This window comes from Echinops telfairi, unplaced genomic scaffold (genome assembly GCF_000313985.2).
Source record: "Echinops telfairi isolate 266 unplaced genomic scaffold, ASM31398v2 ScPeMD7_4;HRSCAF=17, whole genome shotgun sequence".
NCBI classification, from domain to species: Eukaryota; Metazoa; Chordata; class Mammalia; order Afrosoricida; family Tenrecidae; genus Echinops; species Echinops telfairi.
Window position 1 is genome coordinate 39,615,622 of NW_022103900.1, and position 17,973 is coordinate 39,633,594.

Genomic DNA, 17,973 nt, shown 5'->3' on the forward strand with positions numbered 1-17,973 from the left:
AATCTATCCATCTTATTAATTTCTTGACTACTGAAGTTCTTACTGTAAGTCTTGGTGATAGAAATGAAACTGGAGATTGCGTGGTAGAATTTTGCACAACTTACAACTTTTCCATTGTAAATACTTTTTTTTTCAAAAACATAAAAGGCAACGGTATACCAAGGCCTTGGAAGATGGAATATGCAGAAATCAAATTGTCTACATTTGTGGGAAGAGATGATGGAGAAGCTCAATGTCAGCAGTCACAAGGGACATGGGCTGACTGTGGAAGAGACCATCAATTACCTACGTTCAGTTGAAGAAAAAGACAAGTCTAAGAGAGCCAAATAAGACCTGAGTGTAACAGCAACAATAAATTGCCACTGACTACTTACGACTCATAGTGACCCTACATGACAAGACAGGAATGCCCCTCTGGGTCTGAGACTGTAACTCTTTCCAGGAAGAGAAAGCCTTGTCTTCCCCAAGGAGCAGTTGGACACACTGAAGACTAGTGACAGAGACCTGCTGAGCTGTGGGATTGCATCAAGAGCACCATCATAAAGAAAAAAAAGGCATTAAGAGACAAGAAAGATCAAAGTGGACGTAAGAGACTCTGAAACTTGCTCCTGAACATATAGAGTATCAAAAGGGGTGGAAGAAATGATGATGTGAAAGAACTAACCAGGTAATTTCAAAGGGCAGTTCAAGAAGACAAAGTATTATAAAGACACATGCAAAGATCTTTTGTTAGAGAGCAAAATGGAAGAACACAACTAGCATATCAAACTGACAGAAGGGAAGAAAAAAAATTCAAGCCTTAAACTGCACTACTGAAAGATTCCATGGGCAAAATATTGAATGAAGCAAGCTGTATCAAAAGTCATCGATATAGGAGATAAATAGCTCACTGGAGGCAGGACACATGCTCATACCCTGCAAGACATTACTGATGATGACCCTGATGGAGCTACCCTGATGCAGCCAGAGCCCTAGAGCTGGAGGAGCCATGTGGGGACCCATGCCAGCACTGAGATGCTTCTACCACCACTGGATCCACAAGACTTTCCACAAGATCACTGGCCTGTGATCTTCCTGCATTCGGTGTCATTGCCTGTCTTGCATGAGTCTGAAGAGGAATTTACAGATTGGTATCGAACTTATGGACTTGATCTGGACTGGACTGGGATATTTTCTCAACAGTCAACTGCTCTTTCTCACACACACACACACACACACACACACACACACACACACACACGTGAATAGAAGGAGCACACAAAATCACTGTACCAAAAATAACTGGACAGCATTCAATCATTTCAAGATGTAGCAAATGGCAAACAGACAAAGGTATCGAAGGGAAAAGTCCCATGTCAAAAATCCTGTGCCTAGCTTGTATTGAAAGTATTCATGGAAAACAAGGTTCCCGTAATTTGAGAGTGTCCCGTTTCGACTACCTGAAGAGACACTGGAAGCACTCACTCATCTACGGGAAGAAATCTGGCAGACAACTACCTAACTAAGTGACTGGAAGAGATATAATAGTTATGCCTATCCCCAAAAAAGTGACCAACCGAGTGCAGAAATTATTGAACAGTTATTATATCACATGCAAGTAAGTTTTGCTGAATCATTCAACAATTGCATCAGTAAGTTGACAGGGAGCCACAGAAATGCAAGCTGCATTCAAAAAAGGACATGGCCCAAGGGACATCACTGCTGTCAGATGGATCTCAGCTAAAAGCAGAGAATACTAGAAAGATGTTCACCTGTGTTTTACTGACTATACAGAGGTATTCAACTTCGGGTAACAAACTAAGAATGGGTATTCCAGACTTTACTGGGCTCAAGTGGAACCTATACTTGGACCAAGAGGATAGGGAGTACTATGTACTGTGTGGTTGAAAATCAGGAAAAGTGTGTGTCAGAGTTGTACCCTTTCACCATATTCTATCTGTATGCTGAGCAAATAATCAAGAGAATGTGGACTGCATGAAGGCCACAATCAAAATTGGAGGAAGGCTTATTTAACAACTTGCCCTATGTAGATGACGCAACCTTGCTTGCTGAAAGCACAGAGAATTTGAAGCACTTGGGGATGAAGATCAAGGAGGACAGCCTTCAAGAAGAATGGCTACTCAATGTAAAGAGAGCCCAAATCCTCATAACGAGACCAATAGACACCAGCATGATAAACAGAAAAGACTGATGTTTTCAGTTTTCCTGGATCTAAATCAATACTCCAGAAGGAACAATCAAGGTATCAAATGATGTACTGCCTTGAGCAAATCTCCCACCCAACACCTCTAGCAAGTACTGGAGAACAAAGTTGTTGTCAGGAGGAATAAGGTGCCCCTGACTCGAGCCAAGGTATTTTCAGTCACCTTACATGCATGTGAAAGTTGGGCAATGAATAGGGAGGACTGAAGAATCGATGCCTTTGAACTGCGGTGCTGGCAAAAGAAGATTGACGGTACCGTGGATTTCCTAAGAGCAAATCTATTTTGGAAGAAGTGCAGCAAGGATGCTCCTCAGAAGTAATGCTGGAGAGACATCATCTTAAGTACTTTGGACATGCTGTCAGGAGAGACCAGTCCCTGGAGAAGGACATCGTGCTTGGTAAAGTAAATGGTTATTGAAAAAGAGGAAGACTTTCGGTGAGATAAATTGACAAAGTGTCCTGAGCAATGGGCTCAAACCTAACACCAAGCGTCAGGATGCATAGGACAGGGCTGTTTTATTCTGCTGTGCATGGGATCTACATGCGTTTCAGATGACGTTTTGTCAGCACCAAACAAGAGCCTATGCACAGGAGAGAGACCAACTGAACTATGGTGTATTAACACTATGACATACTCCGAAACTTTAAAATACAATGAGGAAGACGGCTATGGGATGATATTCCCAAGACAAGTTTAAAAAGCAAGGTGCAAAAGAGAATCTACAGTATGTTACTTTTTGTGTAAGAAAGTAGGGAAAATAAGACATTAGTTGTCCGGGTGTGCCCACATAAATTCAGGAAGAATAGAAACTATGAGAAGAATAAACAGAAACAAGGAGCGGGTGGAAAAAGTTGACAGGATGGGAAAATGAGAAAGGGTGCAGAAAGACACTAGTTTTGAGTATACTAGTTTTGTATAGTTCTGATTTCAGAACCGTGGTACTGTTTCACTGGTTCAAATAACATCAACAAGGATAGAAGTAAGACCAAAATAGAAAAACAGAAATAAAACTGACCAGATATCCAAAGAATATCATAACCACACATAAGGTAAGGGAAGAAGTAAGCCAAGTAATTTTTTAACACAGTATTTGGATTTTGTACCTTTACTTAGATCAAAACCAAACAGCATTATAAACAAATTATTGAATCTAGTTTGTAGGCTTCTTCTTGATTGTGGTCTAGGTTAAAATTCTATATATCCTAGGATGGAGCAAATAATATACTATGAATAGTGAAAGCCAAGTTGCCAAGTTTCTCTCTGTTAGAGAATTACAAATATGAAACGATTAGAATGATATCTGGAATACTGTACTACATTGTAATATGTACAAATAGACGAAAAATAAATACAGCAGCATGTGTATATGTATTGAAAGGCTGATGGTTCTAATCCACCCCCAGGCATCTGGAAGAAAGATGTGGAAATCTACTTCCAAAAGATCAGTCACTGAACACCCACTGAAGCACAGTTCTACTCTGACACATGGGGGGTAGCCGTGAATCCGTCAACTCGATGACAACAGGTCAGGATGGAGCAGTAAATGACTATGTTGTGAATAACAGAAGCCAAGCTTCTTACTGTAACAAAAACTACAAATAAGGAGAGGCTAGAATGAAATCTGTAGTACTGAACTGTATCGAAGCTATTGCCATGAAAATGTACAGAAAGAAGAAACAGATGTAAGTGTGGGTATGTACATATGGGCTGGTCCATCAAAGGATTCTTGGTTCAAATCCATCCAGAGGCACCTGGGAAGAAAATCTGGCAATCTATTTCCAATAAATCAGCCAATGAAAACCCTATGGAGCACAAGTCTACTCTGACAGCATGACTCAGAATGGATTCTTTAGCAACTGTTTTTTAAATTGATAATGTATGTACAAATATATGCACGCGTGCACATGCACACTGCAATCTCCTACCTCTGTCTGCTGAATTAGCCTAGTAATGACACGTAGTAAGGATTAGCACAACTAGCACCAGGTCATGGTTTTTAAATTCCACATTCAACTAAAAGAAACCAGGACCCCACCCCTTGGAGAAATGATACAATCTAAGGTTGGAACTAGGAAAGCACAGACATGCACAGAACATACTGCTATACCAGAAAAGGAGGAAATGTCCCAAGAATGATGGGGACATATTAAAAAGACAGGAGTTGGCTGGAAGGGGCTCCCATTGGTCAAACGAGAGATAAGCCGAACAGCCAAAAACAGTGCTAATAACCCTCCGAGGGTTTCTTTAAAAAGTCCAGTTCTCTATACACACAGGAACCCCCTTTCAGTTGCTGTGTGAGTATCAGGTGCTGTCCAGTCAGTTACAATTCAAGCAGCCTGAACAACAGAATGAAACATCCGGTCCCATTCACACAGATGTTGGATATTAGAGTTTAAGGATATTCTCAATTCTTTAAATGTACTAAACATGAATTTTATAGTATGTGAACTATACAGCTCAATAATACTGTTTAAAAAATACCTTAGCAACCCACGTGTCAATACCAGAAACAGTGGAAAATGTTTTATTAGAAGAGAATAAGAGAAATAAAGAGTAAAATAAGCATTTAAGATGCTAAAATATCTAGGAATAAATTTACCCAAGGCCGTGAAAGGCTCTTATGATAAAAATTATAAAACATTGCTAAAGAAGCTAAAGCAAAACATAAACAAATTCAAATCCACTGCCATTAAGCCAATTCTGACTCAGTGACCCTGACCCTGTGAGTCAGTCACTGGGCTGTAAATCACAGGAGCAAACAGCCTCCTCTTGTTCCCAGGCAGCAGCTGGGAGGTTGAACCACCAACCCTCCTGTTAGTAGCCTAACGCTTAACCAATAGAACCACTGAAAGAGAATTAAAGAGATGGACAAAGACTACAGATCCTGATATTAATTAGACACATCCAATCACCGCATGGGATTATGCTCTTGGTTTAGGGGCTTAAGGCCATGGTCACATGGGACGAGCTAGTCAACTAGCATAATACAGTTTTTAAGGCTTATATTCTTCTTCCCAGGAGTGTCTGGACCCTCAAAGTATACAAGCAGCCAGCTAAGATATCTACTGTTTTTTATTCATCCGGAACAACAAAAAAGAAGCCCAAGAATTAGAGAAGAAACTGAATAAGACTAATTATCCACTTGAACCATTCTCCCTTCCCCCGTGAGACCAAACCACTACTGACCATTCTTATCTGGAACACAACAAATAAAAAGGGGAAAAAATGTGAAATAGAACTTTAAATTCTTATAGAATTTAGGCTTCCTGGGCCTGTAGTCTCCGAGACTAAGGCCCTAAATTGCTTTTCAATCTTCAATTAAAACTATCCCTTTTAACAAAGTAACAGCTTAACACAAAGAATAAAGATTACTACCTGGAGTATTCCATTTAAATATACAAGCGTACACAGACACATGACCAAAAGATCAGCAACCTTTACAGCATAGATGAAAGAGCGGAAGTGAAACAACCGAAAAGAACACACGAGAATGCTGACACATCGTGACGGATACAGCCAATGTCACCCATCACTACACCTACCGGCTAGAATGGGAAGGTTTACGTTTTCATCAAAATACAATTAAGAAACAAAGCACGCATATAATCTGACTGAAGTTTCATAAGGCTAAAAATCAAAATAGGCCAAGCCAACAATACATACTTAAGGAAACAGATAATGGAAACGTAAGAAGGTAACTGGTGTGAAATCAGGGACCTCAAAGACAGATGAAGTTCTATTCCTTAAGAGTAGTAGTGAGAACAAATCTTGTATATACTTGTGCATAAGCCGAGTTTTCCAGCACATTTTTAATGCAATTTTTGTGGTAAAATTAGGTGCCTCGGCTGATACTCGGGTTGGCTTATGCTGGAGTACACACGGTACTTTGATGAAGCGGTAAGACAGGTGTGCACTCACAGGCTCCGCACTCTGTCTGCTCAAGAGACCCCCCACAGTTCTCTCAGGACAGAGACGGCCACCATACTTGGTGGCAGTCATTTCAAGTTTTAAAGGGGATTGTTTTTTTTACCTTCTGACATGACTTACCTTTGAACACGCTCTAACATCCCTGCTATTAGAAATTCAATGATAGGTTACCATCTGGGGATCTCAAAACGACTAATGTTGACACTGGGGTGCTGTGGTCTAAGGGCTGCCACGCAAAGATCTCTCACGGGTGAGGATGGGAAGGACCCTGCGAGTCTGTTCACTGAGAAGCGGTGCAAGGACTTGGAGCCAAGTCGATCCTGATTAGCACACTGACTTTCCCTCTGGTAAACGTAGCCTTGACAAGTTACTTACTCTTACAGTGAAGTGGCATACACCTGCACCCCTCACGGGGCTAACAAAATGCCATTCAGGGCCTGACTTAGGTGTCTTCCAGGGGAACTCCACTTGCTCTGTTTCCCCTGGCTTCCCAATATCAGCCCTGGATATGGCCACCCAGTCCTCGGTCCAGCAAAGTGCAGTTACCTCAGCACACTGGACTTTAGCGATGTAGCCATTGTTCTGAAGCTCCATCCAATTGGCTTCATAGAGCTTAGGCCCAATCAGAAAATTCAAGTCGACAATTTTGTCATCTTCTCGCACAAGAGTGGCTGTCAAGCCCAGCTTGCAGTGGGCCTGCACAATAGTAAGCACCCGCCGGAACATCTTGGCTGCAGAGACAGAAAATAAAATCACTCGTCATTTTGAAAATGCTCAAGTACCACCTTGAGTGTGTGACCACAACAGCCATACCACTTCACAGAAATCTGGCTCTACACAGGAATGACCAGGCATGAACATCGAACCATCACTTTAGACATGTTCAAAAGAAAGAAAGTGGAACAAAAGGAAGATACCTCAGCCAATATTTGGGTCGGCTTATACTCGAGTATATACAGGAACATATTACAAAATACTACAAGGATTTTATTTTTTTAATCTTTTAGTCCTGTTTTCATAGGACCATGAAAAGTGGATTAAGGACAAATTGTGCTGAAATAACAACAAAGATGGAAGGAGGAAGAAGATTAAGGTTTAAAATTAGCATTTGGAAACGACTACTCTGGATCGGTGAATAAGAAAACTATGAGTGTAAATCATCCCCCACCCTGAATACTAAGAATTACTTAAGAGTTCAGCCAGTAAGGGACTGTCTACAAAGCAGTTCCTTCCAACCCCAGAAACAGAAACTACTTCTCATCATACCAGGACTGGGAAGCTCGCGCTCAAGCTTGCTCACCTGGGATGGTGTGTACTTCATCTAGAATCATGAGGCCCCATTCCTGAGTTTTGAGCCACTCCATGACACGTTCAGCCTCCCAGGACCTTTTGGTGGTGTGGCCCAGCATAGAGTAGGTACTGATGGCAACAGAGCAGCCTATGGGTTTGTCCTTGGCATCAGAAGTGAATCGGCATATCTGGCTGTCGTCAATGGTGGACCACATCTTGAACTGGGCTTTCCACTGCTCCACAGACACAGCCGAATTGCCCAGTACCAGGCAACGCTTTCGAACAGTGCAAGCAGCTGTCACTCCAACCAGGGACTTCCCAGCACCTACAAGAAACCAAAGAGCAGATGGAGAGCCTCAGCAGCAGCAGCAGCACATAAACCTAGACGCACTCCTTATACTAACCCTCGCACCGACACTTACAGATCCAAGCCCGTTTCTTGCCCTGTGAAAAGACTGCATGCCCACTTCACAGACATGAGAATTCAAACTCATAAAGACAACGTTACGCACCCAGTCTGGGGAAACAAAGCCAGATAACTGAGCACTCTGTTACCTCTCTAAGCAAAGTTTTTTTAAAAGTAGAAAACAAGCAAGCCTGAGCTCTGAAACTCCCCAGCAGAACAGAGAGCTGGGCCGGACACTGCCTGGAAAGGCAGTGTGTACACCCACACAAGAGGCCTGGAAGAACAGCGATGCCTGACTGCCCCGACAAGTCAAAACACAGCCAAACGCACTCAGACACAGACAGGAAGTCTATTAAAAAAATCTATCAAGCTCATGGTAATAAAAGGAGTGGCAATATTAATTTAACAAAATAGACATAAAAGTAAAAGCCATCATAAGATACTAAGACTATTATATAGTGATGAAAGTCATAGTCAAACAAGAAAACATAATGATAATAAACATCTGTGCACCCAATAAAAGACCTTCAAAATACATTAATCAAACTTTGACATAGTTGAAGAGACAAACAGGAAATACTACAATAGGAGACTTTAATATACCACTCTCAGAACAACTGGGGAAAAAAAACCAACAGAGACACAAAAGAACTGGACAACACAATTAAACAACTTGGTCTCTTAGATGTACACAGTACACTTCACTCAACAAGAACATAATAAATATATATATATTTTCCCTTGGAGCTCATGGAACATACTCCTGAGTAGATCATGTTACGCCACAAAGCAAGCATCAATAAATTCAAATAGACACTGAGTTCCTACAAAGTATCATGTCAGATCACAATGCTATAAAATTAGAAATCATTAATAAGCAAAAAAACCCACAAATAAAATTCGAATGAAACCTTCTTTTTAAATACTTGGGTGATTGAAGAAATAAAGAGCACAATTTAAAAATTCCAGTAAACAAATGAGAAATACGACATGCCAAAACATTTGGGGCCAATCATTATCAATGTATCTTGATTGCATGTTTGATTAATTTCAGACTGAAGATGTTGGTAGAATTCTTTAATTTCTTCATCACTAGTTTTAGTGGTTGGTGTGTACATGTGAAGTTTTACTGACTGGATTTCCTTGAAGACAGAGAAATGTAATCTTGTCACAGACATCGTTTTATTTTAAAACAGTCCTTCAAATGTCCTTTTTGCCATTGAATGAAATTCTAATCCTCTTGATTGTCATTCCCTGCATACTAGATCACGTGACTTTGATTCAAAATGGCCAATGCTAGTTCATTTCAGCTCACTAAAGCCTACACAGTCCATTTCATTCTGACTACTTCCATTTTCCTAAGCTCTTTCTTCATACTTCCAAGTTCCAACTATTGATGTTTATAGCGATCTTCTTCTCATTTTGAGTTGTGCTTCACCAGCAAAAGAAGACGCCAAAAACTTTACTCCCATAGACTATACTCCACTAACACCACTACTTTCAGAAACCAGCTCCTTCTCAGACGCAGAGGGCTGTATTTACGGGCCAAGCCTCTGGCAGTACCTCTGACAATGTTCTGCTTCCACTCATAAGGCTGAGTCTCCATGCTATGCTAAGGTTTTCAGCAGCTACTCCTCTGCGAACAGCCGATTCCTTCTTCATAGTCTGGAAGCTCCAATCACACCTGTTCACTTTGGGTGAACCTGCTGGCATCTGAACTATCAGTGACATCGCTTCCAGCATAACAGCAACACCACAGTATGACAAACTGACAGACAAGTGGTGGAACTTTCCTAAAAAAAACCCATTACTGTGAGTTTGTCTTTAAGTTCTGTGTAGCTGTTACAGCGAATTACCCAACGTGGCATAAAAGTAGTGTCACGGGAGGAATGGTTGGTGTCAGAACGGGAGCGAGAAGGATGGAGGCTAGAGGTATGCCTGGCCTCTGCTGTGTGACAGCAGGCTTTGGGTTGGTGAAATGGATTTTCTTTCTCCTTCTGCAGTCAGGGGAGGTCATACAACATGGACGCCGTGCCTTTTCCTCAACATCCATCTTATTTGAATGTAGAAATCTCAAAGCAAACAAAGGAGCCGCTACTAATACCATCAACTGAAAGATGCGAAGACTGAAGCCAGACGGTACCTTATTTAAAGTCAGAGTAAAGAAGAGGTGCTGTACAATAGTCCCTGGCATTCAACCTGAACACAGTAGATATTCAACAAAAGACAGCTTTTATCGTTGTTAGGTGTCGCTGAGTGACTTCCAACTCAGTGATGTTCTATATAAGAGAATCAAACTACTCAGCCCTGCGCCATCCTCAGAATTGTCCTTATGTTTGAGTCCACTGGTGCAGCCACCGTGTCAATCCATCTCATCAGGGTCTTCCTCTGTCACTGCCCTCTACTTTACCAAGCATGGTGTCCTTCTCCAGGGGCTGGTCTCTCCTGACATGTTCAAAGTTTGTGAGAAGTCTCGCCATCCTTGCCCCTAAGGAGTACTCTGGCTTTAATTCTTCCAAGACAGCCCTGTTTATTCTTTCGGCAGTCCATGGTAATTTCAATACTCTTCACCAAAACCCTAGTTCAAATGCATCAATTTTTCTTTGTTCTTCCTTATTCAAAGAACACCAGAATGGTGTTTTTTTTAAGATGTTTACTTTAGTCTCACTGGCTATGGAAAGGCATTCAACTGTGTGGACCATGACAAACTACGGGTCGCCTTGAGAAGAACGGGAAATCTAGAACACTAATTGTGCTCATAAGGAAGCTGTACATGGATCAAGAGGCAGTTTTGCGAACAGAACAAAGCAACATTGCATGGTTTGAAATCGGGAAAGGTGTGTGTGAGGGCGGTGTCCTCTCACCATACTTGTTCAATCTGTGTGCTGGGCAAATCATCAACAGCACCATCAACACCGTGGGTGTGCAGATGACACAACCTTGCTTGCTGAAAGTAAGAACCTGAAGCACTTACTGATAAAGATCAAAGACTGCAGCCTTCAGTGTGGCTGATAACTCAATGTAAGGAAGACCAAAATCTCACTAGACCATCAGGTAACAAAATAAATGGAGAAAAGATTAAAGTTGCTTGGATTCACAATCAATGCTCCAGGAAGCAGCAGTCGAGAGATGTGTTGCACTGGGTAAATCTAAGGCACAAGATCTCTTGAAAGTGTTGAAAAGCATGGTGTGCATGGTACTTTCAATCACCTCATTTGCATGTGGAAACTGGACACTGAATAAAGAAGACAGTTTTTATTTTTACCCAGCAATTCAAGCTGAGAACTCAAGAATGCAGTAAGTGTATGGGAAAAAAAGAAAGAAAATGAAATTCCAGGATCTTCCAAGTTGACTACTTACTACACAAAACATATGAAGATAAAGACCAAATTCAAGCTATCCCTTTAAGGCAGTGGTTTCTTAAAGGGGTGTGCATCAAAATAACACATGAGTTTTTCTACAAATAAAACACCTGCAAGCTCAGGCCCCTCCCCTGACAATCCTTCCACTAAGTTTGGTTTACTTTCCCTGGTGAATGAGTCTGTCATGACCTCTGGCCAAGAAGTTAAGCCAGAGCTTAATATTGAACAAATAATATAAGATCCCAAGGGGGCTACTACTGCCCCTTCTCCAAGTCACACAACATTATAAATGGCCCATATGAATAAGCAAAGTTTCAGGACTAAATAGCCTCCTAATATGCTTTCGCCAAGGCCAGGCACATAGCAGCAATCGGGAAATACTTGTCAAAAGAATGAATCAGGGGATCAGCAGGGATTGACTGTCCCCTGGGAAAGTGTGATTTATGGACATGTGGAGTCTATATGCCCTCCGATGGTACTCACCACATGGAAGAACAATGACCCCTGAGCGTGCACGCCCATTCCCAAACATCTTCCTCAAGCTCTTCTCTTGATAGGGTCTGAGCACAGCTGTGGGTTTCAGGTCAATGTTGATGTCAGGATTGACAGAATCATTCCGGAAGTCATACTCTGCCAACAGAGGATACTCCAGGTGGATGCAACGCTTCTGGAGTTCTTCAATCATTTCCTGGGAAGGAAGCACGAGTGAAGTTTGACGGCCTTGTTAACTCCAAAACCTGTTCAAAAACAGCCAAGTCTGGCATTTTATCTAGACTTCTGTAATTTCAGATCTTGCTTAATAACAACAGACATAGTTTCTCCTTATCTCCTCACTGCTTGTGAAGACAAGCCTATCAACCTAAGGAGCATACACCCACCAAAGACACTAACAATGGAAAAGCAACTTAGGACTTCAAACCAGGACGGGGATACATTCACTAACCTGCTTGACTTCAAAAGAAACTGTCTGCGTCTCTTCTTCCTCTTCCTCATCCTTGTCCATTTGCTCATAAAAGTCAAACAAGTCGGTAGGGATGTCAGATTTACTCTGTGGGTCAGTCCCTCGAGATGTAGAGGGTCCACCACTCACTTCAGAAATTTTAGAAATCTATACGAGAAAGACAAGGTCTGAACAAAGCTAAGGCAAAAGAAAACTGCATGACTGAAAAAGGGTAAACATAGGTAGGCCCAGAAATCCTAAAGCGGCACCTCCCACCCTAAATCCATACAACTCAGTTTCACATACAGCAGATTTGCTCGTAAACGTCTCTGTAATAAGCTCCGTTGCCTCCCCCTCAGAGTTCCTTAAGCGGCATTCTCGGATCACAGGATCCTGAAGAAGATGCTGAATGACATCCGGGTGGGAACTCTCAACAAAGTACCTATGCGCAGGGGAGGAAGGATATGTCCGATTACTGTATAATTTCCAGAAGGTTCTACCGCTCATCCAATCAGATCAGTGGTTCTCAGCCTTCCTAATGTGGTGAACCCCCCAACCATAAAATTATTTTCGTTGCTACTTCGTAATTGTCATTTTGCTACTGTTATGAATCAGGCGACCCCTGTCAAAAGGTTGTTTGACCCCCAAAGGAATCACGACCCACAGGCCGAGAACCGCTGAGTTAGATGGTTTGGAAAGAGTGGCGCCTCTCCCCACCCTCTCACTCCCTCGACCCTTTACCCGCTCTAAGTTATGAGCTGTTAAGGCTGTCATATACAAGCGCTGTGGGGAAAGCTCAGCTTTGAAGTCAAATAAGCAGAGGACTGAGCCACAGTGCTCCAAAGGGAACACGGTGGCCAATGAGCAAATTTCCAGTTTGTGCTATATCATTTCTCCTGTCCCTGAGTTAAGCTTCATGGGAACTCAGCCGTGAGTGCCGGGTAGACAGTCCAATCCATAAATGCTAGTTCCAGGTTCCCAGAGCCCTCTCTCCTCCCTCAAGTGCACTGAAAGAAAGTGCCTTGAGATGGGCTTGTTCAGGAAGCTTCTTACCTGTTGTGCTTCAGGACTAGCTTGACTTTTCCATAGCTGACCGTACACAGCTGTAAGAATGGCAGCAGCAAACACAGAAAATTAGCAAGCAGCAGCTCAGGTTTCAAGAAACTCTCAGAACACACTGATTTGTTGCTACTTACCAACCAAGTGCATTTGACTTTGAGGGGTACCCAGTCCTAAGAGTACGTGCTGCCTAAACTAAGCTTTCCCAATAGACTACTTTTTTGAGAACAACATCCTCCTCTTGCCCGGCTACTTCTCATAACCATTTCTGAATTTATTATAAAACACTGCTAAAAATATTTCCTAGATTTCCCTTTGCCACAGCTCCACCCTAACCCAGAGGTCCATCCTATTCCAGCATCACCACACCTCCCCAGTGTTGGCAGAGGTTGTGCTCAGTAGTTGTATGCTGTCTACATAAAACGCAGGAGCCCTACTAGAATACAAGCATCTTGATAGAAGCCCCAGGTTCCTAAGAATCTTTAGGTTGGAATAGAGCAGTTTGTGTGGTATGCCATTCACCTGGCCTGCTGCCTGCGCCAGCTGCTTGCCCCTCTGCATGCACCCCTACTTTGTACTAGCACCTTCATTCCTGAAGGCGGCTCCCACCACAGCCTGAACACAACAGGAGCACTCCAGCAAGGTATAAGGCCCTCACTTGGTGAATCCACTCCAGGACACCGTAAGAGAACTCCTTCCAAAGGTCCCACCAGCTTCTCTAGGATTCAAAGCAATAGTATACAGTGGCACCCATCTTCTTCCACTTGATTTGGGAGGGCTACATCTGACTCCCTTTAGATCAGCTGAGGCCAACAAAAGCCATCATCTCTTCTGTATAACCATCATCCATTTCTCAGAACTAGCCAAATCACATTCAATCACTGTTCATACGGAACCTTCTCCAACCCTTGACGTTCTTTTCAACTTCACCCAATGGAAATTGTCAATATGTGTTTTGCGCAGGCATTTAGCCTTCACTAATATTTGACACCCACTTTGAGCTGCATTCTCAAGTGCCTGTAGGTAGAATGAGCCCGAATTAGTACCTCAGCCATGTTGTCACTGGCTCTCCGACAGGTGATCTCTTCCAGAATGGATCCAGGGGGACAGTATCTACATCAGTTAATTATACGCCCCACAAAATCACTATTACTGTATTCCCAGGAAGGGGAGAAGGGCCTGCCTCAATCCCTACTTGCCTTAATAAAATGAATAATTCCTTCAGGTACGCCTGTCTTACTGAGTTTCCTGAGGTACTCAGTAATGTCATTGGTTTGCAGCCCAACGCTGACAGCTGCATACAAGGAATATGCAGTTAGTTTGTACTCATGTATGTGGGTTGGCCGACACACTGGCTCAGCAACAGCCACCAGGAAGTCTTGAGCGTATTTATAAACCGGAGAGAAGGCTTCTAAGAAGATGTGGCCATCGGGAGCCTGGGAAACACCAAACAGAACACACAGGTGAACTAAAGTGCACAGGTCATTTACTCCTCCCACATCATTTTTAAGAAAAGAGAAGCTCCCATCAAGAGAGCAAACTGAAACATCAGGGTTGTTTTTTTTTTTACTAGAACTCTTTCATGTAACTGATACTCCAATCAGATACAGAGGGATAAGCTCAGTATTTCCTACCACTCTTCACAGACAGCCCAATTTACTAGCCATACTAATTCACAGATTTTGGGGGTAGATTTCAAGTGAACGAAGAAAATTATTTCAAGTCGGACGAAAGTTGACTAGCAAATTTATGTCATCTTTAATTTGGGAGCCCTGGTGGTGTAGGGGTTATGCACTGGACTGCAATCCACATGGTCAGCAGTTCCAAACCACCAGCAGCTGAAAGGCTGGGTTTTGCAAGCCCCTAATCAGTTAGTTTGGTAAACCCACAGCAATTCGCTATGAGCCACCATTGACTGGGTGGTTGTGAGTTTGGTTTTGGTGTTTATTATTAATTCCTTACGTGGGAAAATAAAATGTTTCATGTAATTTATTTGTGAGATAACTATCTTCAAGCATGGAGTGGTACTGCATGGAGTGAGGGGGTAGCGCTGGGCACACCAGGTGTGGCCCACCGGGTATACACATCTGTTCATTACATCCTCGGGATTTAGCCTGTACTCCACCAACTCCTGGGACCTGAGGGCACTTACCACCCAGAGGGGCCTGGAGGTGTGGTCGTCCTTCAGGGGCATCTGCTGCCTGTAGTCCTTGGCTCCATACTCATCCACTTTGGTGCTCGACTCGTCGACTTGCTTCCCAGCAGCCGAAGGAACCGCTTCGTGAGAGTCATTCCCGGGGGCGTCATCTTCCTCCACCTCCTCATCCTCGTGGTGTCGCTTCTTGGACTTTTTTTTATCTGCAAATACAGAGCCGACTTGAACCAGCCAGAGGACAGTTTCCCCGCACTGCCTGGCGGGGGCCGCGTTGCACCCCGGCAGATGCTCCCCATCTGCCCCGAGACGCGCAGCGGCCCACGAGGACAGCCTATCCCCTTGCTCCGCGGGCGCGGCCGTGCACGAGGCCCGACCTCGGAGGGGCTCCGCCTGCAGGCCCGGGGCCTGGGGGCTGGGCCGCGGCCGGCAGCCCGGGAGCCGCTACAACACAGGGGCGTGCCCGGGGGCGGGAGCTGAGAGGCCTCACCGCGGTCCCCCCGGTCCCTTTTGCCCATAGCGGCGACGGCAGCAGCGGTAACCGCAGGAAAGACACCAAGCAGCAGCGAGAGTTATGGGAACATCCGGTCTACACAGGAAGTTCTCACGTCCACACAGGAAGTCCCGCCCCTTGACGTCGGCGGAGGCGGGGCAAGCGGTGTGTCTAAGGTCTTCCGGTACCCTGACCTTTTCTTTTTCCTTCGTTCGTTATTACAAACGCTCCTTAGGCGTATGAGGGGGCTAGTTCAAGGGACACTGGTGGCGCCGTGGGTTAGGTGTTGGTGTGCCCACCGTGAGGTCAGCGGCTGGAATCCACCAGAGTTGGGAGAAAAGTGTTTTTGGAGTTCACTGAAAAGGAGCCTTGGTGGCATAGTGGGTGGTGTAGCGTCATCGGTTCAAACTCACCAGCTGCTCCGAAGACGAGGAAGGATGAGCTTTCTACTCCCGTGAGGATGGATAACCTCGGAATCCCACGGGGTTCCTTCTACTCAATGGTAGAGTGGTTGTTTTTCTGTTCATGGAAAATGAAAGGCAATTTTTTGTAGCTTCTTTTGAAGCCCCTTCCTATTTATTGAGCATCTATTTTGTATTCGCCAGTGCTGTTTACCTGATATGAATAGGACATGGTTCCCATTAAAGGTATTGCCCTCCTTGGAACTTAAAATCTAATGAATATCCATTCCTATAGAACAGCGGTTCTCAACCTATGGGTCACGACCCCTTTGGGGTTCGAATGACCCTTTCACAGGGGTCGCCCGATTCATAACAGCAAAATTACAGTTATGAAGTAGTAACGAAAATAATTTTATGGGAGAAAAAAGGAAATAATTTTATGGTTGGGGGGGGGGGTTCACCACAATATAAGGATCACTCCATTAGGAAGATTGAGAACCACTGCTCTAGAATCAGAGTTTTCGGATGTTTTCATCTTTTTGCTATTATGGAGATTGCTGCAGTAAACCTACGAGTGCATTAAAAAAAAAAATCTGATGGGAGAATGTGCATAATAGGCAAATAAATATGGTACTAAATGCCCCAAGAAAAGGAGGGGGACAGGCATTGCCACTTTAAATAGGGTAATCTAGGTAAACCTCTCTGAAGGGGTTTTATTTGAACAAAGATCTGAAAAAAAAGAAAAACCCATCTAGGGAGGAATAAGCACTAACGTGCTTATAAGAAAGTAAGAGAGGGAGAAGACCTCATGCTATATATGTAGAGCACTGGTTTTCAAAGTGGGGCTCCCTGATTAAAAACATCATCCAGAAAATTAGATACACAAGTAAATGCAAATTATCCTCAGCCATCAACATAGAGCCAGAAAGAGACCAATGGCTTGTCTTCTTGGAAAAGGAGCAGAAATCCACAGGTTTACTTATCATGTACTGTCATGTTTTAAGTATAACTGGTATGCTTTATTGCTAATTGGGAAATTGTAATTTGATAATTTATAGAGATTTGAGTTATTACAATTAGGGAATGCAAGTATGATGTATTTATGTACTTGTTTACCATATACGAGGGTAGGTAAAAAAGTAGTGCTACTATAGTTCCAGTTCATACACGCACAGGTTTAGTCCAAAGAAAACATGTTTAAACATGTCTCTGCAATCAATAGATGATGAACACAAACTCTTGTAGCAATATACTTGTCCTAGTCTCATTAGATCTTTCAAAATGATCTGCCCAAAACAGTGGTGTCCAAGGGGATTTCCTAGGCCAGGTAAATTCAAGGAAAAGAGGTCTGCTCAGAAGGTTATAACAATTGCTTTGGGGATCCCCAAGTGTTGATCTTGATAGATTTCCTCGAAGGAAACATGATGATCACAGGGGCTTACTAAGAAAACTTTTTACCCCACCACACTGAGGCAAAACACTAAGGGTGTGCAACAGAACAGCTAGGGGAACAGAGCAAGGAAGTCCCAAGGGAATACCAAAAATAGACTTTGGGGCCAGGGTGTGGCACCCCATCAGACTGGACTGGAAAGCACTCATAAAGGTCAACAAACAGACCTTGAACTATTTACAGGCTTTTCTTTTTTTTATTGTCATTGTTTTTTGTTGTTTTGTTTTCTTTTGTTGCTTTGTTTTGCTCTGTCTTCTTTTTGTGCATATTATTATCTCTCCAGGTCTAT

At 43.2% G+C, this 17,973-nt stretch overlaps 1 protein-coding gene across 1 annotated transcript in view; it reads right to left on the reverse strand.

Moving 5' to 3' along the window:
• The window catches only part of ERCC3 (ERCC excision repair 3, TFIIH core complex helicase subunit), a 31,000-nt gene extending 15,095 nt beyond the window's left edge, over positions 1–15,905 (reverse strand). The window contains exons 1-9 of the mRNA XM_045298322.1: positions 15,831–15,905; positions 15,341–15,546; positions 14,388–14,624; positions 13,183–13,232; positions 12,436–12,571; positions 12,133–12,297; positions 11,673–11,877; positions 7,432–7,746; positions 6,678–6,862 (exon numbers count right to left, since the gene is read on the reverse strand). Coding sequence (XP_045154257.1) covers positions 6,678–6,862; positions 7,432–7,746; positions 11,673–11,877; positions 12,133–12,297; positions 12,436–12,571; positions 13,183–13,232; positions 14,388–14,624; positions 15,341–15,546; positions 15,831–15,858 — 1,527 coding nt within the window. The 5' untranslated portion in view covers positions 15,859–15,905. The remainder of the gene's footprint in view (positions 1–6,677; positions 6,863–7,431; positions 7,747–11,672; positions 11,878–12,132; positions 12,298–12,435; positions 12,572–13,182; positions 13,233–14,387; positions 14,625–15,340; positions 15,547–15,830) is intronic.
• Between the last annotated feature and the right edge of the window lie 2,068 nt (positions 15,906–17,973).